Source organism: Callospermophilus lateralis, chromosome 2, assembly GCF_048772815.1.
Source record: "Callospermophilus lateralis isolate mCalLat2 chromosome 2, mCalLat2.hap1, whole genome shotgun sequence".
NCBI classification, from domain to species: domain Eukaryota; kingdom Metazoa; phylum Chordata; class Mammalia; order Rodentia; family Sciuridae; genus Callospermophilus; species Callospermophilus lateralis.
This window is the reverse complement of record NC_135306.1, coordinates 10,806,592-10,828,296: the sequence shown is the minus strand read 5'-3', so window position 1 is coordinate 10,828,296 and position 21,705 is coordinate 10,806,592. Positions and strand designations below refer to the sequence as shown.

At 36.3% G+C, this 21,705-nt stretch overlaps 1 protein-coding gene across 5 annotated transcripts in view; it reads right to left on the bottom strand.

The window, feature by feature from the left end:
* Positions 1–21,705, bottom strand: part of Dennd1a (DENN domain containing 1A) — a 530,651-nt gene that overhangs the window by 359,416 nt on the left and 149,530 nt on the right. For all 5 annotated transcript variants that reach the window (XM_076845503.2, XM_076845505.2, XM_076845504.2 and 2 more), the window contains exon 4: positions 3,308–3,357. In XM_076845503.2, coding sequence (XP_076701618.2) covers positions 3,308–3,357 — 50 coding nt within the window. The remainder of the gene's footprint in view (positions 1–3,307; positions 3,358–21,705) is intronic.

Sequence of the window (21,705 nt, the reverse complement as noted above, 5' to 3'; positions counted from 1 at the left end):
CTCCTCTGCTTTGCTCTGCAGTGCATATGGGGTGTTAGTTAGGCTCCCCCTTCCACTTATCCACTTCTTGCTGGCCTGGAAGACTCAACATGAGTCTCACCCACCTTATCAAGTTTTCTCTGACCATTTCAGTCTTCTATAACCTCCCATCCTTTTGAATACTGCTTAAAATGCCTTCATAATCCTTCTTGGACTAGACTGGGAAACACATGGAGAACAGGGTTCCAAGTCTGAGACCATTTCTATATCCTGCACATTACCCAACATAAAGCTACATCCTGACTCTTCCTTTGCTCTTCTGGGAAGAGGAGGGACACACCTATCTCTTATAGTTACTGGGAAAGAACAAGTGAGGGAGTGACAAGAGTGTACAGCACAGTGACTAGAATCAATTAGCAGCGCAAATGCTACTTTCCTCCCTCTATGCTTGGTGACTGCCCTTTCCCACAAAGTGATCTACTGAAAAATGTACTCATTGCGGGGATGGGAATCTGGGATGCACTGGTAGCCTAAAAGGACCTTGGATAAGTCACAATTTCCCCATAACTTACACTTCCTTTCAAAGGAAGATAATGGTACTTGTTCTTATCTCTTATGGCAGGATGATAAAATGAGATAATACAAGAGAATGCACTTTCCTTTGAAGAGTTACTAGCATTGTTATTTTTCATAAGTCCTAGTTTCAGAAAGAAAAATCTTAAAACAACACAAGAGACAGACAGCAAGATGTCAATGTTAACGGGTGATTTGATGACGACTGTGAAAATCCCACTCTTGATACAGACTAGAGATGTCAGAGAGTTGTATTACTGTTCCTTAGGGTAGAAAAGCACAGATACTAAAAAGATTAGGAAGCTTTCTCTTTTGAATGCAATCACCTGGGGCATTGCTCATCTCCCATGCTAGCATATTTTCTAAGTCCAACAATATCATAAACACACCTAGGGAGTTTTGTGGGCCTCTGAATCTGGACATATCCATTTGACACTGCTAACTGCAAACTAATAAAAAAAATTGTAACATTAAATCCTTTGCATGTCTTGTAAGTGAACTTAATTATGATTATGCATTAACATATGTCAAAGTTAGAGGCAGGGAAACAAAAGAGATGAAATACAGTCGCCAAAATACAGTGGGTGGGTTTTTGTTTGTTTCTGGTATCAATAGAATTTATCAATACTCATTGGGTATATAATATAATACAATGTAAGAAAAACTATTGGACATGGCAAGGATAAAATATATTCATAAAAGGATAACTCTGTCTCCAAAGTCATTTTATCAAAACCACGTGAGGAACATGATTAGGGGAGGGTAATTTGAAGAAATTCATTTTAGAGGACAAATATGTTTCCAATGACAATGAAAAGGTTCCCAACATTACTGGTAATAAAAAAGACTTAGGATTATCACTGAACAAACTGCTTTTTCTTCAATGTCAGAATGTAATCATCCAGACGGGTAGGTGAGCAGAGAGGTATGCATGTACTGTAAGCAAGAGAAACAGAAGTGTGTGTGGTATGTGTTGGGGGTTAAAGGGAGACAATCTCATTGTGCCTATCTTCCAAAATTAGTTTACAAAGCCAATTAAGGAACACCTAGCCAAAACATATCACTACTCTAACAAGAAATCACATTAAAAATGTGTTCTTAATTTTCCTTTGTTAAACATCTAACTACATTTTTAAAACATTTCAGTTTATTAATTTGTATAAATATGTCCTTGCCATAATTTGTAATACATTTTTTAAGTGACTGGAGGAGATTTCATGCATCGCTAAATCATACATATAAATGTGAAGTTTGCATTAAACATCTCTAAACAAAACCCTACTTCCTTGCTATTTTTAGGAGGACTAGGATAAAGAAGAAACAAGAGGACTCTCATTACAATGACTGACCCTCATAAAATTAAGGATACTCTGTTTTGAGCATCAATCTGCTACTAAAACATCCCTGGTACCAGGGTTTAAAAAGATCTGAGTCTGGAAATACTACAATGGTTGATTGGCTTAAAAAATAACATGTTAGAACCAGGGAGAGCAGTGATTAAGTGGCTGGCAACATTCCAGAGTTGCTTTTTAGTACTTTTTAAAACTCCTTTGGCTACCAATTCCCATCTCACACTACTTTTAGGTTTACGGGCAGGGGCAGGAGGTGGGGGACGACAAGCAGCACACTACCCACATGTACTCTAACAGACTAAAATCCTTCAGATCCTGCCTTGCTTGGAAACACTGAAATACACAATAGAACCTTCCTGAAGATGGGCACATTTTATAGCTTTCTTGGAACATATTATAAAATTACTTATAAAGGTTATTTCCTATAACCTGTCACTAAAAGTGGGATTTTTAAAACATCATGTACAATTTTGTAATTCAATTTTCCATTAAGACTGAAGAAAAGACAAAAATCAAGAGAACAAATGAATGTTTCCAAAACATAATGTTTCAACTATAGTGAAAAACAGAGGGATATTTCCTGAAAAAAGATAAAGATCACTGTGTTTTCACTGTACTAATATAATTGGTATATTGTAGTTTTTATAAAATAGAAGAAAAAGCTTTACTAAAATTGTTACCATTAAACAATGGCTTATTTCAAAAACAAACAACAACAACAACAAAAAAAAACAACCTCAGATTATTTTATTTACCTTAAGAGTTCCTATACTTGTACCTCTTCAAGAAACAGTTTATCATAATGTAAATATTAGGGAAATGTTTAGATGTTTGTGTATTTTTTAGTCTAGAAACCTATAAAAAATGCTGATTTCCCCAGAGATATTACTATTCTTGGCCACCAAAACAAAATGTAAAACACTATTTAGCAACATGCCTTTTAATTAGCTGAATACCTTTAAACAAGATAGACCTGTGTTAATTTAAATTTAAATTATAAGGTGAAGTCTAGGAAAACAAAATCTATACAATACTCATAAGGTCATAAAGTAATATAATATTATTTAAGCCAAATATATTCAGATTTAAATAAAAATTAAACAGCCCTGGATTAAACACCAACCATTCTTAATCATGGTTTAAGTCTGATAACCAAAATCAAAAAATTAATGCAATATAAAATACATGTCACAAACTAACCAATACAAAGCTCTAAGCTTTAAACTTTTTGATAATGTCTATAAAATCCCCAGGAAAGGAGAATATAACAACTCTCCTTAGAACTCAGATGTTTTAAAATGATGGTTAAACAAACAGAATGTTAAGAATGGTATGGTTTTTATTTTCTATAGCAGATTCATTAACACTTTTTTTTCTAATAAAGTTTGAAAATCTGACACTACCTGTCCACATAGAAGGGGAAACAAAACTTGGTCAAAGTCTGTAGAACTTCCTGTGGAGAGAAGGAGAGATAATTTATACATCTAATGGGACCAATAAATCTAACATTAACCACAGCACAATCTAACAACTTTACCCTGAAGAAAGAGAAGACAGATGAAGAAATATGGGCTTTATCAATTACATGGGAGGAGTACCAGGCAGTCAATCATGAGAAATAATAAACATGATCAAACTTCATTAAAAATGAAAAATTAATCAAGAATCACACATGGGTAAGCAGCAGGAGCCATGCAGGAAAGCTCTGAAGGGAGGGAGGCGGTTGGGTTGCTGAGTGTTAACACCCCTCCAGGGACCATCTCCAGCCTGACCATATGGATCAGAGTGAATAACACCAAGCCACATGGGTTTGGCCTGGCAGGGCTGCTGTTGCTGGCACTGTTTTTGCCTGTTACCTAGGAACAGAGGAGGCCGGGATTAGACAACACTTCCCAATATCAATAGGCCAAATCACAGCAGAATAGAAAGCCAACTTGAAGATAATTGTCCCTGAACATTATCAACTACATATTTTAAAGTTCAAAACTTCATTTACAAAGAAGTTGCCATTTGGGGCAGAAATTAATTTTGGAATCAAACTGTAAACTGCAACCACTCTAAGTGTATACTATTTTTATTTATATACTATTATCATAATATGTTACCTATTTATAATTTATGGAAATCCAAAGCAAACTACCAGTCTAAACCTTTTTTTAAACAAATATCAAGGTAAATAAAACCAAGCACAATATTCAGGACAGAGACACAAAAAGTAGAGTGACATCTCAAAGACTTGTTTTCATAAAAGGCAATCTTCTCACATTAAGACAAAAATAAACACTGGAACATCAGACATAGTGTATAGTGGTGTGGGGCTTTTCCCAACAGGCCCATTTCACTTATATAGCATATATACACATAGCTAAACACATATATAAACATATACACACGTAATTACTACTTTCTTCATAGGACTTTCTTTAGCTTGACTTAATTTAACTGCAGGCTTTGATAGCCCACAGTTGTGCTTATCGTATGTTCATAGACCAATGTTATAAATTTAAAAAAAAAGTATTCCTTTCATGCATTTGATTTGCTTTTTAACTATGTAAAATCCTAGCTTCCAAGACAAAATGAAGAACACATTTTTCAATCACTGAGAAGCTGGTTCAAATTAAAACAAACCAGCCCACTGCAAATCCTAATCCAAGTGATAAATTAAAGATCGGTTTACAAATGTAGCACTTTTCTAACCAATAATAATGAATTATCAATGCTAACTGAATTGATGCTTCTCGCTTCATTTATTTTTAAAACCAGTTCTATCATTCAAGAAATAAACCACATCAATCTAATAACCCACTCAATGAAGCAGAAAGCACATTGACTTGCTCTGCCAGAGCATGTTCCGCCTACATAATTCAATTGAGCATATCCTATTTTTTAATATCATCTTGAACTGGTACTATGTGTATCACAGCACTGTTAAGGCATGTCATGAAAGAGTAATGAATAGAAAACTAAAAAATAAAGTAGATAAGAATACCTCAGCATATTCTCAGAGGCATTACTTATAAAAAATTTAATTTTGTAATGTGGCATTCAGAGGCCCATACATATTGCTTTTAAACCAGTTGTTTAAATAAATTACAATAACTAGTCTCACAGAATCGCCTCAAGAGCACTTTCTGTGTGATGTCATTACATCAAGTACTGGAAAAGAAATCATATACAACAGTCACTTTAAGTTTTAGTTAATTAGAAAATAGACTATAATTCACAAACACAAAACTCTTATGACTTATTTGCAAAAAAAAAAATCTATGTCAACTTTCAAATAACATCACAAAGTATCTCTTATCTTCATTATTCTTTAAAATTCAGTTCTAAGCTCTCACTCACTGCCAATATCAGATACAAAGACAGTTATCTTTTACCCCTCAAAAGTTTTAGGTGCATAAAGCACTTCTGTACTCTACTCTATGCTGGAGTTATGCTGGCAAAAGGCCTCAAAGATTTTTTAAAGAAAGGACCCCCATGGCTATGAGAAAGCATCATGCCCTACAGCAGTCAAGAAATCTAATAAGCCCAACTTATTACTCACTATAATACAGCAACTACTTACCACTTTCTACTGTCAAGAGTAAAAACCAATCTTGAACTTGTCAGATAATACCAGAAAGAATATCAAACTACCAAACAGATTAAGTGTAACCCATCTCCCATCAATCTTCCTTTTTTACCCAAGAAAATAGTTATAAGTCTAATTAAGCAATAGGGTTGGGGGTGAGAAAAGGAAATATAGGCAAATGTAGACACATGTTTGTACATTACAATATGTTTCTTCATGTTTGTGATATTGCAAGAGCTTGATATTCCAATTTAAGTCAAACTAGTTGATGGTGTGCTGTCAGAGGAAAACTTGGTGCTAGGCATATTCACACATGATATCAATCAGAATTGAAATATCTACCTCTCAGTTTGGGAAGGGGAGGACAAGATGAGGGAGTGGAAACAAGCCTGTTCTTTGTAAATAAAAACTGCTAAAATAAACCACATTTCTTAATACCAATGCTTTGCTTTCAATTACCTTACCTCATCCTCTTTGATAAAAGAAAAACTCACTTATTCAAATATGAAAAGGCCACTCTCCAAGGAGGGAGGGGTTTTTAACCCCTGATTTAAATTTATTTTGAGCATTCTAGTTATGGCAGAGTGTGCCAGAATCTTTCAATATCAACTTTACTAGGAAAACGATCATTAAACCAGTTTACCAGCCTCTTTTTCTCTCTAGAATCTGCATCTTTGGCTAGGGAACTTTCTTCATAGAAGGCAATTTTTCTGTTCTCCCTTGAAACACAAGCTCTTTCAGACAACCAGCCTCAGTACAACTTCAAGTACTGCCACATAAATCGGATCTTGAGATGCAGCACAGCTGATGAAATGTAAATGACTTGATTGGGAAGACGAGGGGTGGGAAGGATTGTGTGCCAGTTCTCTAGATCAATTCCCAAGTTTATATTTTCACAAATCTTTTTATGTACAGTTTGATTTTTTAACATTTTAATGAGCAAAAAAAGTGAATCTATAGTAGCCAGTCACCACAGTTAAAGTGCAGGGCATGAACTAGATCCCAGGAGGGAACCAGTCCACCATGTCACCACTGGCTTTAGGACATTCGCCACCTGGTTCCATGTCCCCAGGTTCCAACTCTTTTCATAATCAAAACACTGCTGACATTATAAACCCCAGACGGGTTTTCTAAAATCCCTCCCAATCAATATATCCAACACATAACTTATTGGAGACAACACTGAGCTCATTGATTAAGGTGAGTTCAGTAGCAAAGTTTTCAAAATAAATGAGACAAGAAGATAGCATTCAACCCCTTTGTGTCACCAGACAATTTATGAAATAGGCAATTTCCAAAAGGGCTTTTCTTCCTAACAAAATATATGATACTTCACATAGGAAGAAACAGGAGCAGAGGGGGCAGGGAGGAACTGTGGTAGGCAGGCAGTTAGAAAAACCTTTCAGTTGAGCATATATTAAATGGCAGAATGCAACAACATCTACAAAGCTCTGCCTACAAGTAGACCCCACGCATGAATATGAACCAAAATATAAAATTAAAACACTTAACCCTGGACACACTTGCGAATGAAATTCAGAAATGAACTCAAAGTTCATTTCAGTCTACACCTGATTCATTTCGCCCAACACAAATTCTCATCTGGTCAGAAAGCTCATCAAGGGAATTTGCTCCAATCTGGGAAAAGTTGATTATGTACTGGCACTGAGCCAATCTCTTAAAAATCCTGTAAAGGTAAAGGTTTAAATTTATAATATTATCCATTATAGGATCCTATCTGGAAGCAAAATCTTGAAAACTAAATTCAATGAAGTTAATTGGCATTATTAATCATGAGATTTTACCAATTTGCTCTGAATTTGGTGTGCAAGGTGAGGGAGTATAGGCAATTTTGTAACAGCTCGTTTCAAATGTCCAATACTTTGTTTTCATTGCTTCACTGAAACTTACAAAAAATAGTATTATGTGGCAGATGAAAACAAATGCCAGTCATACACAGACATGTATACCTCACAAATAAATGCTATCTGAAAGATAAAAGCACAAGCTGATCATAATGTCCAATGGAGCTATAGAATGTGGGGAGATGAGCCACATTCTTACAGTTCAAAAGTGGAAAAAAATGTGTACAAGAAAACATTTAAATGAAAGGCATAAATAAGTGAAAGTATTTTGAAATATATAAAGCCACAATTAGCCTCTTTGTGGCTTGCTGAAATCTGATAGAGGAATAGATAATTTACCTTTATTCCCCCCCCCCCCAAAAAAAAAGAAAGAAAGCAAAGTAGGGAGAGGCGGGAAACTGTAGGAGAACATTTCCTGGGTTTCTTATCTAATTTATTTGTTCATTTCAAAATGTAGGTATGTGATGAAAAGATCCGTGGAGCTCAAATTCCTAAAATACTCTCTTTCTAAGTTTTTTTTTTTTTTTAATAGCATGAGTGAAATGCTGACCCTCTAAGTCCTGCAATTGAGAGCAGTGCCACCGACTTGAAAGAAAAATCTTTGATTGATGATCTTAAAACTCAAGTTGAAAGTTAAAAACAGAACACACACAAATCCAAACATTAAAAAGCTAACAAAATTTCTACTTTAAGCTATTTCAAGTTAAAACCAGGGACTCTGAGGGAAAGCAAACAAAGATTTTAAATGGTTAAGAAGGGGAAAGCAGAAGTTCTTGGAAGCTTAATTAGCATCAAGTTCAAGAATGTTGATCAGAAGTTTCCTAAATGTGAAAACAGGAAATATAATTTTTCACCTTCACTTTGAGTGTCAAATTAAATCCTAGATCCATACTCTGGCTAAAAACAACTTTTCTTTTTCTTTTTTTTTTTTTTTTTTTTTTTATTCAGTGAGAAAAAGAAGCTTTGAATAAAGAATTTTACAGAAAGACCTTTCAATATCAAACATAAAAGCTGGGTCAAATTTCTAACAATGTGGCTCAAAGGCTACAGAGTCTGCTTCCTTTCCTTGATAGGAATATTCAATATTTACTCCTAGTTTACATTTTATGAACTTTAGTTGATTTTGAGTCATGTATATAATTATAGTAATCTATATATTACCTATTATTCAGAATACATGTTGTAATTCAAAGCATTACTATATTGTAATTCAAAAGATTACTATGAAATAAAAAAAATCATCATGTTCTATAATCATGTATCAAATAAGCTTTATATCTAAATTGTCAAGGATATTAAGTGCAGAAAAGGAAGGTATACAACAGCACAAAAGCCATCCCTAGAACTATTTTTACATATCAGTCTCCATGACCTTCTGAAGTCCGAAGTAAAAACTTTTTAACAAAATTATTCTTTTGCATCCTTCCCTTTCTTTCAAAAACTACCTAAAATAAAATTGTTCCATAATCACAATATTAGATAACATGCTCTATTCCAAGATTTCTTTTTATTGACTTTAAACCTTACATCAAAGGGGTTGAAAATGAGAGCTTTATTTACAAAGTATTAATGGCCAATAAAATTCTTAATGTTGTTTCAAATACTTACAAATGAACAACTGATTTGGTTACCATCTCTTATAATTACTATTTGGTGGCATCAGCAATATAATTACTCAGATCTATTATTATTACTCAAAAATATTTTTGTCTTATGCATTTCCTTAATCATTTTAATTCCTGTTATCTGACCAGGCATGTTTTCAATATTTCTTAAAAGGAGGAGGAAGAGGGGCTACAAGTCAGCACATACCAAAGGAATAGGGTCCCAACAGTAAAACTGCAAACATGGTTTCACTGAAGAAGCAACTTGCCCTCAGGAAGATACTATCAAAAAAAAAAGGCGGGGGTGGGGGGGGGGAGTGGGGGTAAAAAAAAAAAGAAAGAAAGAAAAAAGAGCACTGATAGAAATACTATTTTGTAAGCATATTAAAAGCTGTCAGCTTTTAAATATTTTAAATGCACACAAAAATGTGCACAGATGGGCATCTTTTCTGTTCACATTAGTCTAGGAAAAAAAATGTTTCATTATCAAGCTCAAAGTCCTTGAATTTTTTAAACTTAATTGTGCCTCTATTTCTTAGAATTCACACCCCAAGGCCAAAGCTTTCCTGCCACCAGTCCTTCAAATCTGACTTGGACATTACACGGGAGGAGGCTCCAAGCCTCCCTGAGGTCTCACTCCTTTTACAACACACGAAAAAGCAGTCGATAATGGGCCCGTGCTGAATTCACTGCTCTCCACGTCTCCTCTTGGGACACAGGCCTAGCAGATGTGATAAAAACTGTGTCAGAGAAGTGGCTCTAGTTTGTGCCTTAATGACAACTTAAACCTCTAAACCAATACAACTAAAGGACTAACAGAACTGGCTGTTACCTCTCTCTCCTGCCAATCTTCGAATATCTCTGAACTAAATTAGCACCTCTACCCACAACTTCCCCTGCCACTCCACAAAATCTATTCTAATTTTAAAAGATAAATGAATTCAGCAAACACATCAGTGGCACAAATATCTGGGTACTCTGTATATACGTGCATTATGTGTCCTATAATTATGTCCTGATACATATTTCATATAGTTTGGACTTTCTCAAGGTATGATTGAGCATTCAGATGTCTTAAAGGACTGCCTGGTAATCCCCTCCCATCACCAACCCAGTAACCATATTAACACGTACCACTGGCGGACTCATGGTTTACAAAAACTACCTAATAGTCTAAAGATTATTTTTAAATATGTTCAAATGTAGGAAAGAAAAGTGATATTCTGAGTTACTGAAACATTTCAACTATTAAAATTTATGTGGGAGAATTTTTTAAACTATGGGGGCTATATTTTTCTTTTAATTGGTGAGACTCTTTGTCTTACCTAATGATACGGTACTGAAAAATTTATTTAAATGTGTACTTTTGATAATATTTTCTAAATTCTATAATTCAGCCTTCAGATGATGGGGGGTTTTTTTAGCCAGTATCTTGAAAGCCTATTCAGTCACAATTGCATTCCCACTTAATCAGCAATCATTGTTCTGGGATGCAGGACTTTGTTGTCAAGACAAGCACCAAAACCTTAAAAAAAAATTTTCAGAACTGGCATAAGAAAAAAGTGATCTTTGTCAGACAAGGACAAATTTATGCAAATCTTTTATAAACATTCACAAACATTTATTTAGCTTTTGAAATGTTGGCCTCATTTGAGAGCATAAAAATGAGGGGGAAGTAGGAAAACGCAAAGGACAGCTTAGAAGCTGGCACGCTACATAAATATTCAGAAGGAAGATTATAGGATTCATGTTAGGCTGTCTTAGGCTTCTCCAAAGTCCACACAGAATAGCAAAGAACAAAACTAACGAGAAGTACAGCAGATGTTAGACAATGCATCGGCCTCTTTTCCTCTCTCACTTGGCTATACTTGGACGCTTTTATATTTTCTTTCAATATGGTTAGGTCATTCAAGGATTCTCCTATAGACTGTGTATTGTGGCTACAGATCTATAAGCTGGAGGTCTGTCAGCTTTCCAAAAGTTTCCAATGAAAAGGCATTATGCAAATTCTACCTCTCTTACCCTCTTTCAGGGGGGAAAAAAAAAGCCTCCAGTATGCAGTCATCAGAGTATTGGAAGCCCCAGCCTTCATTTCTGTATAGCTGTGTTTGCCTCCGGGCCACGCTGCTTGTTTTGACAGTGGATCCCCCCAGATAGTTGGGATTAGTCGAGCTTGTTTAGATAAACTTGAAATCAAGGCCTTCTCTAGGTAGACAGCTAGATGTAGCTACCGAGTTTCCAGCTGCCTCCTCCTTTCATCCCCAAACAACTGCAGATTCACAGTAGCTATCACAGCCACAGGCTATGTCACATACATAAGTACAAAATTAAAGGCTGCTAAAAGAAGCCTTTGTAAGTCTTAGTGCTAAAATAAGGAATCTGTACTGCTTGGTTTATACAAATTATTCTAGCACTACCAGTATGGAACTGAAATCATCAGTTAACAAGGCATGTTAATCAAGATTCCTAGCTTCTTCTGATGAATAGGATCATAGTTTGGTAATATACCTAACCTTCTTATTAGCTCTTGTATGAGAATAATAGCTGAAAAGGTTGAAAAGAAAATAATAGGTTTTATTTATCCAGTGCCAGGGGATGTTAGACACCATCAACAAACATTGTAAGCAGAATATGAAAACTGAAATGTAAATATCAAATCCACTTTTGAGAGAGTATTATTTAGCAGTTGATTAGATAAGGTCTCACTAAACAGTCATCTCTATTTATAGAACTTTTATTTCTCACAGCCTACAGATTTTGATAGAAAGATATAAGGAGGATTTAAGACTGAAGAAATTTATATAATCAGAATAGATTGATGATATCTCATTACAAAGTCAAAAGGCAAGATGATATGAAAACCTACTGAAATTTGGAAAAGTTTTCTAAAATCTAACACTCAAGGAATTAAACTTTGTAACGAGGGTGGGGGGGGGTCCCTTTAGAGAAAAAAATAAAAGCAAAGAAAATAATTCAATGTCATAGATATGTGTTCTTTCACTTTGCATATTTTGCTGCAACTTACAGAGGCCAATGTTTACCTGAGGCTGCCTGAGATAAACCATGAACAACAATGGAACCAGAAGAGGTTTAAACATTTCAAGATACCACACAGTACAGAAGTCCTTTTACTCTGATGTTCTGTCATGTTGCACAGGCAGCTTGCAATCAAAGTACGCCTGTTGCCACCAAAAATGTGTTCTCTGGATTCAAGAGGTAAGTCACTATTTCATAGAAAAGCCCTAACACATTTAAACATTTCGGAATTACATCAACTTCAGTTTCCCTGTGAATTTTGGGTTCATTTCACACACAACTTACAACCTAAAGGAGTCAGCAACTCCTTTTCTCTAAATGGTTAGCAGTAAATATTTTAGGTTTGTAGGCTACTTAAGAGTCTCTGTCACAGTCTTCTTTGTTTTTTTTTATAAGCCCTACAAAGGGTAAAAGAAAAAAAAATCTTAGTGTTCATAGGTCATTTAAAAACAAAAACTTTGGCCCTGGGCAAGATTTGGCCAGCTAGCAATATTTTGTCAATCCTGACCTAGGAGCCTGGTAACAACATGATATAAATTCACCATTGTCCCCAAACTCAAATTCCTAAAAGGTAAAATGACCTTGCCAACCACAGTATTTCTGGAAATCCAATAATTCACACCTGGTTTTTGCTAAGTAGTCAAATGTCTACTGCAGGCAAACATACCCTTTTTTAAGAAAAAAAATTATTACAAAGAATTAAAAATATTTCTACCACCTAGAATTCACAACTCTTCTGTGACACGGACTCATCACAAAAATAGTTGCTTCTTTTATAAACAATTTTTTTTTTCTGTTTTTTGTCTTGTTCTGTTTTGGGTTTTTTCAGTGCTGAGGATGGCACCCAGAGCCTTGTTGCATTAACAGTTCACTTCTATAGGTGAGGTCAAGGGTTTTCTTGACAGATAAATGAATTCATGTGCTCTGAATTATTGACAGCTCCTCCCTTTGAGAATGATTTTATTTATAACATTTGTGAAAATAATATTAAAATAGGGGAAGAGCTTTTCTGTTGCTCTACTCATGGACCAAATATTTGTCCAAGGTTCTGTTAGATAAAGAAAATAGGTGGGCCTCTTCTTGCCTCTCTCTCTCTACTCAACTTCTGGTGTCCATTCCAACATCTTTCCCTTCAATGTGTTTCCCAGGATTTTATCTTCCTCCTTCTCTCTCTGCATCCTCCTTTAATAATAGTCTACATATACTTTAGTTTCCACTATCTTCACTAATTAAATGACTCTCGAATTGAAATCTTCATCCTGGACTACCTTTGCAGCTTCAGGCTCCTGTTCTAACTGCCTAGTGCACATTCCGCCTCACCTCTCACAGGTTCTCAGGCTGGACATGTCTACGATCCAAATTTGTCATCTGGGTTCCTATATATCTGTTAATCTCTTTCACCCTATCAGAACAAGAAAGGCTCTCAGACCACCACTGATTCTTGCTGGGGGACAGATGATCCACTCACATGACTTAGATTCAAATGCATGTAACTTAATCCAAGGTTCTTGGAGTTCAACATAACTTTGTCAAGAAAAGCTTCTGATTCCTTGAAACTTTTCCAAGTGTTAGTAAACAAGACAGAGGATAAAGGAATTCTAAAATCAAATCTATGTCAAAAATCATCTTAAAAAAAAAAACCAATGTGGTTCCCTAAGCAAGAAGACATATTTAGTACCAGACAGTGTGCTAGAGACCTAAGGCAGTAACCAAGCAAGAAGGTATGGTGCCTGTCCACATGGAGCTTAGGATCTAACTGGAAAGAAAGAGACTATAGAAATGGATGCCAAAATACCTAAGAACAGAGAGCTCTAGAAAAATGATAAGGGCCTAAAGTTAGATAGAAGGATCAAGAAAGGCCTCTTGGGAAGCGACATTGAAGTGGGACTTAAGAAATGAATAGGAATCCAACAAGTAAATATTTGGAGAGGGAATACAAAAGTAGCAGCAGGGGGAAGGGCCACTGGACATTGAGTCCTTTGCACAAAGAAGTTAGTAGGTTGGAGCAGAAGAGGCGATGGGGAGAGAGAGAGGCAAGTGAGCTTGGACAGCCTGGCAGGGGTCACATCACAGGGGACCTTACAGTGCATGTCAAGGAGTCTAAACTTTACTGTAATGCATGGAAAGTCACCAAAGTGTTTGAACCTTCTGCATCCAGTTTACACATAACTTTTCAACCTCTTATCCCAGTCTTAACTGTTCCAGACCCTCAGGCAGACTCAGGACATCCCAATTCTTTGGCTGTTCTTCCTATCACAAACTGACCATAATCTCAGCATCCTACATTCCCACAGGAGGGGAAAGACATCCAGCTGGGTGCCCTTCAGGTCTCCCAGAAGAAAGAGGAGCCTTGAATAATAACCCTGGCAGTAGGGAGAGTGGTCGTGCTCAAAGCCAGCAACAAAGGAACTGTAACAAATTTGAACAGGACCATCTCTTCTGAACCTGCTCCCTTATAGTTGGTATTTCTTCTGAGTTTCCAAAATCCATTTTAATACACACAGAGAAAGCATGTGTGATTTTTTTGCAATTAATTTGCTAAATATCATTAATTCTTAAGAAGTCATGAATTATAAATATAGTATTTTTAAATACCACTAGGTTAAAAAATGCTGCAAATGAAATGATACATCATCAACTCTAAGACAAATCCCAATTTCAGAGATGTTAATATATGAAAAAAGTGTGCATCTTGGAATTGGTGAAATATTTTGCAAGCCTGTCTCCTCATAGACTTATAAAATATTTAGATGAAATTAAGAAAGGTAGGGATTAGACCCAATGTCAGTGTCTAGCAGAGTGCCCGGCACAAAGAAAATGCCCAGTGAATGATGGTGCTGACAAAAATGACTGGATGACAGACTAGAGATTGAGAAGGAAAGAAAGAGCATTAATGAAGAACTTTCCGTTGTCAAGCACTGTACCTACAGTCTACATGCCTTCTTATTTAATCTTCACAGAAAGCAGAGAGATCACACGGGCCAAAGCATAGATTTGAATTTATTAGAGAGTGAAACTTAAGACTTATTTTTTACATAGAAAATGAAAAAAGAAAACTACTCAAATTTGTATAAGTGTAAAATTAGTAATTTCTGTCAAAAGATTATCATTTATGCCTAATAACAGGAATTACACATGTAATTGAAAGTGAACAATGTTTCTTCTGGTTATGAAACCAACCTATTCAGCCTTAATTTTGCCTCTCATATGCCAGCGGTCACCGTTCTCTGGAGAGAGTTGGGTGACAACTGGAAAGGGACTTACAAAACAGCTACTAAGTGTCAAGTCTAGTGCTAGGAGGTTTTTGTTTTGTTTTACACATATGCTCAATGATCCTATTGTAACCTCAGGCAGAATTATGAGCCTTATAGATGAGCTGAGTAGAATTAGCTTCAGGTAGACTGGTGAAGTAATTGGTTGCCTAAATCTCTACTGAGAGATTTTCCCTCTCCATCCCTATTTATCAACATTTCATCTCCACAGTACCAGACACATGGCTGCAACTCTGCAGGAGCAGCCCTTCATGGGGAACAGAGCTAATCTGATGTCCCTCTCCTACCTCACCCCACTTGCAACAGTGGAGTGGAACATTTGTGCTGTTCTGTTAAAGGTTCTTAGGGCAGGGTAATCTTACTTGCCAGTTTGCTCAGGATATCCCAGGTGTGCCCACGATTCTGTGTAATCAGTGTGCTCCCATGAACTCTCAAAAGTATCCTGGGTTGGATGCTATGGTCACCAGAACCAAGAGAGGGACACCAGTGTTTGTCTGCAAGGCAGGGAAATGATAAACAGTTGTTTCATCATAAATAAATAGTGGGTTCTGCTTTGTGAGGAAAAACTGAAAAGGGATGGTAGAAGATTTAATTTTTAATCACTTGACTGCAGACTAAGAATTTAACAAAACCTTCTCTTTGCTTCATCTCATTTATGCTGGAAAACACCTACTGAAGTAGACAAATTCGGTGTTATCTAGATATTATGGCTTCTTCTCTTGCCAAATTCTACAGAATTAGTATTACTTTCTGTTTCAGTCAGCTTTAGCATCTCTGGAACCAAAATACCTGACAATAAAAGGATAAAAAGTCTATTTGGGCTAACAGGTTAAGAGGTTTAGTCCATAGATGGCCAACTTGATTGCTCTGGGCCCAAAGTGAGGCAACCCATCTGGGGGACCAAGAAACAGAGAGAGGAAGGGGGAAAAGACCACAGGGAAGAATGTACCCTTCCAGGGCCTACTTCCAGTGACCTACTTCTTCCAGTCATGCCCCCAACTGCTTATAGTTATCACCCAGTCAATCCATTCAAACTAGGATGGACTAGTTATGATTCCTACAAGCCAATTACTTTACCTCCATACTTTCTGCATTAACACAGGAATTTGGGTGGGTAGGTGGGTGGGTTGGGGGTGGGGGGACATTGTGTCCAAAGCATAAAACCTTCTCATTTTACAGATGAATACAATGAGCCTGAAAAATGAAAAGCTTTTTCCCAAAGTAACATATGCAAAGTCAAATCTCATATACCATGGGAATATTAGTTTTCTATCTTATCTTTGGGCCAAACATACCGAAGGAGGAAAAAAGCATTTAAATTGTTGGGGGGGGGGATTTCTTAAGAAATAAATGAGACATAAATAATGAAAAGTATTTCTAGCAGCCATTAAAAATCTGTTTATTATAACAGATACGTTTTTAAAAATCCAAAAATATTTCTCAACTTGCCAGGGGTTTCGAGCTCCAGAAATAAGAATCTGGTAGGTTGGCAGAGTGCTCTGATAAAAATAGTATTCTTGGCAATTTACAGGTTATGCTTCTAAAACTAAATGTTATATAAAGAGGCATCATGTTTGAAACATATTCAAACACAAGAATCTTAAGCACCTCTGGTTAAAACTCTGTTAGGCAAGTTGAGATTTCAAAAAAATGCACATTTTGATTTGTTCAAATTCTGAGCCCAAAGATCACAATGTGAACACTATTCAGCCATTTATTATTATTATTATATATCAAATATCTGGCCTCCTAACATCCATTCACACAGCAACAGGTTCTGAAGCCTTGGATTTGAAGCAAACAAGAACCTATGAATTCCTGACTGGGGGTAAGAGAGAACACATAAGTAAGGATAACATGTTCTAGGTTTTCTGATAGAAATATAGTCAAGATAAAAGGAAGGTATTATCAGGTCCACCTGGGAACGTGAACGACTCCTCAGAGGAGGTGATATATGAACCATTTTTGAAAAACAAGTCAGTATTTCCTATACATACACACTGTATAAGAATATTCCAGAAATAAAAGCAATATGAAACATCACATATTCACAAGGTTGATAGGAAAGTAAATGTTCTTTGATGAGCTTGAGTTTTTTAAAAAGACAATGACTTGCACAAGGTTCTGGTTTGGTCCTTAGCACATTTAAAAAGAAAAACAAATACAATCTCAATTATTTTATAAGACGCCTTTCATTTTCATCCACCAACCCCCCCCACTAACTACATGCACATGAGTACATGAACTTACACACACACACATGCTCACAATCTCAGCTTCATGTTATAGCACATTTGAAATCTGAAACTGACCAAAATTAAGACAGTTTGAAATTATGATGGTCAGAAGAATCTTAACTCTACAATATTGCATATAAGTACTTTAAAAATGAAAGCTGCCACAGCAATACAAAGAATTACATGCAGCCCAAAGGGTTCATTTACAAGGACAGTGGAATCTATTAGTAAATTTCTGAGGTTTTGAACACAGGAGTCTCAACATAATAGATTTTACAACTGTAATGATTTTTTTAATGTGAAACCCCTTCATCAACATTTAAAAATGTTTATATTTTATTATATTTTAGAATATCAATAATAGTAACCATTATCTGGTTATTTATTCTTTCTTTCCTTGACAAAGTACCTCAATCACTTTTGTGACTTCTCTAAATTTCATTCTGGAACAATATAGATTTAGAAAGGAAAAAAAGTTCCAGAATTCTTCCTAAAACAGGTCTGAAACTCTAGAAGCAAAGCTTACATAACTTGAACACCAGACAAAAAAGAGGCACCAAACTTGGGTTCCCTGATAGCTTAAACTTAGTTGAGACTATACAATTATTAGGTACCAGGTGTTCGTCTAAGTACTTCACACATTTCTTTTTTATTGTTGTTTTTGTTTTTACTTCAGACATTTCAAATCAACTAAATCTCACCAGAATCCTGTGAGGTCTTTACTATGATCATCTCTAGTTTACAAGTGAGGAAATGAAATCCCAAAGTGACAAATGGTAGAGCTGGTTTTGAAACCCAAGCAGTCTGAATCCAAAGTCCATCCATGCTCTTAATCACCACTATCATGCTTCCAAGCTCAGTTGCTTCATATTATTCACCAAGTCCCTCATTTGTCCTTCCTGATAAGAGGGCCCTCTAACACTAGCTATAACCTTTTCTATAATGGAAGAGTTTACAGACTGACAAAGAGACAGACATAAACTAGATAATGTAAGGAGTAAACATCCCAAGTGCTCTCCAAGAGCTAAGAGTACAGTGACTAATTTAGTCAGGACACATTTCACAGAGAAGGTGATACACATTGGGCATTTAATAATTAACATAAGCATATTGGTATTGGTATGGAAGTGGGGTGGGGGTACAAAAGGGATCAAAAAAAAAAAATCCCCAAAACAATTTGAGCAAAAATATACAGAAGTGAAATGGGAAATGGTGAAGCATCTTGCATCTTGGATATAAGGGGAAGTCACAAGAGACAAGGCTAGAAGATGGGTCAAGGTCAGATGATGATGGGCCTTAAACCAAGTTAAGGAATTTAGGGTAGATCCTAAAGGCACCAGTAACTGAAGAGAAACACTGTGAGTTGATTTAGGTTTTTGAAGGGCATCCTGGGCCATCCTATGGAGGGTAGTGACTTCAGGGTAACTGAGTTGTTTGTTGGCTATTAGGAAAAGTATACATGGGAGAAGCTTGGATTGTGAATGCAAAGAGGAATAGAAGACTTGCATAGCCAAGAGAGCAGTTTAGGAAGGACAACAAAGAGGACTTAATGCAAATGTGTCGGTGCACCCAAGGAGCTTCATGGTTACATGAAGCTAAAGTAAGATGGAGACTACAGCTCTCAAAAGCAGACCTAGTCTTCTTAGTTCTAATCATCGGGTAACTTGTGAAAAACACAATTATTCAAAAGTACTAAAAAGACACCTAATATTTAGTGAAGCTGTTTTTGGAGCCAGAAGAAAACCAGGAAAACACTTATAATAAGAATGTATAAATAAGGATTACATAAATTACCATAGCTGTCTACCTTGGCATGCTTTCAGAAAGTATGGCTCAAAAAGCATTTGTCTTTTTCCTGAGTTCCTTCTTCATAATTATAACAACTAGAGAATGACCAAACTAGGAAGAAACCTTCACTCAAAAGAAGAGCCTTAAGACAGAAAATGTCTCAATTTTTCAAATAAGTCTGGCTAAACATTTAAGGATTTGAAACATATTTGCATCAAGAAGCCAGTTTAACACCATCCAATTCTTAAAGTCACTGTTTTCTGGAAATGGGGTGAAACTCAGGATTATGGGTATTATAAAAGAACATAGTTAGTTAGTCTTTGGCAAACACTCTAAAGAGCACTAATCAGATATTTGTCCCAGAAAATAAATTTGACTTGTAACAACACAGGAGAAAATAAAAGGCAGCACATGATGGATTTTTTTTACCCCTCTGTGAGCCTACATTTGAAGAACATTTAAGCCAGCCACCTGTCAAAAATGAGACACTTTTAAACATACATAAAGAACCAGATTTTTACTCTGGGATACATTTATACATCTTCAATCTATGAATGAATATTTTAAAAAGAGAGAGAGAGAGAGAGAGAGAGAATTTTTAATATTTATTTTTCAGTTTTCAGTGGACACAACATCTTTATTTATTTATTTATTTTTTAATGTGGTGCTGAGGATCGAACCCAGGGCCCCATCCATGCCAGGCGAGCGTGTTATCACTTGAACCACATCCTCAGCCCTATGAATGAATTTTTTACAAAGTTATAATGTAATCCATCAAAACAGTTCCATATATACATATATTTGTGTGTGTGTGTGTGTGTGTGTGTGTGTGTGTGTGTATCTTATATATATCATACATCTTGGGGGCAATTGTGATTACTCAAGTAGCAGTTCAAGAAAGTTGTTTCAGCAGGGTGCTTTGTTGGTATCATGCCAACAATCACCTCCCAGGTTTTAGGGTCTAAAGAGACTGAGAATTTGTATCTTTGGATAAAAAAGTTACATATTCACCAACAATCCCAGACTGCTAAGTTACAAAGAAATATGAAAACTGACCTTTTTAAGCAAGTGGTTAAAAACTACATGAATCAATAGGCAATCTTAAAAAGGACATATCTAGGCTGGGCATGACGATACAAACCTGTTATCCCAGTGACTCAGGAGGCTGACCTGTTATCCCAGTGACTCAGGAGGCTGAGACAGTAGGATTGCAAGTTTGTGGCCAGCCTCATCAACGTAGACCCTGTCTCAAAATAAAATAAAAAGGGATGGGGATGTAGCACTTACCCAGCATGCATGAGGCTCTAGGTCCAATCCCCAGAACCACAAAAACAAAAAAGTATACATCTAAACAAGCCTTTCCTTAAGGGTGGCCCTAAGATCTTTCACTAGGTTTTTATCACCCTAGTTAACTTTAATATCTATGGCTTCACATCACAAAGAACAAGAAATTGCAGGCATCACCATCCAAAGGTCCTAGTTTTCAGAGACACTCCCAACTTCAGGTGTCCTAACCACTTCATTGTTCCAATCCCATCTAAACAGCTCAGACAAGACATGCCTGTCCTCCAGTCTAACAGACAGTACACTTCTGCAGAAAAGAAATGGAGTCTATTTCTCTTTCTTGTTACCTGCAACAGTGTCTGACCCACAGCATGCAGATATGTACTTACCAATCTCTCTCTCAATTAATGCACAAATCAAACTTAATCTCAGATTGTATTTGACACCAAAAGCAGATATGAAGGGTAAAAAAGCAGAAAACATAGTCACTTGTAACTATAAGTCAGTATTTTGTTTTGTTTTTGGTTTTGGTATAGGGATTGAACTCAGGGGCACTTAACTACTGAGCTACATCCCTAGCCCTTTTGTTATTTTATTTTGAGAAAGGGTCTGGCTAAGTTGCTTAGGGCCTCCCTAAATTGCTGAGGCTGGCTTTGAACTTGCTATGGTAAGTCACTGGGATTATAGACATGTGCCACCACACCTGGCTTAAGTCAATGTTTTTCAGATCAGGTTGCAGAATCATTTTAAAACATGATCTATTTGGCCATTATATAGGTAAATTCTTCAGATGATATTCAAATGAATTCACAAATTCTGTTCCATGGTACGGAATTTCATAAAATGTTTCCCAGATCAGCCACAAGTACTGGTATGTACCTATGGCCTCAGCTACTTGGGAAGCTGAGGCAGGACAATCACTTAAACCGAGTTTGAGACTAGCCTGGGCAATAGACCAAGACCCAGTCTTAAAAAAGAAAAAAGAAAGTTAGTTTCCAAGATTAAATGGACCTCACCATTTAGAGTGACCCAACTTGAATAGACTATATAAATAGGGTAGAAGTACCCACTGGAGAAGATTGGGGGAGGAAGGGACAGAGGCAGGGGGTGGGGAGAATGGGGGGAGGGAGGGAAGGAGAGG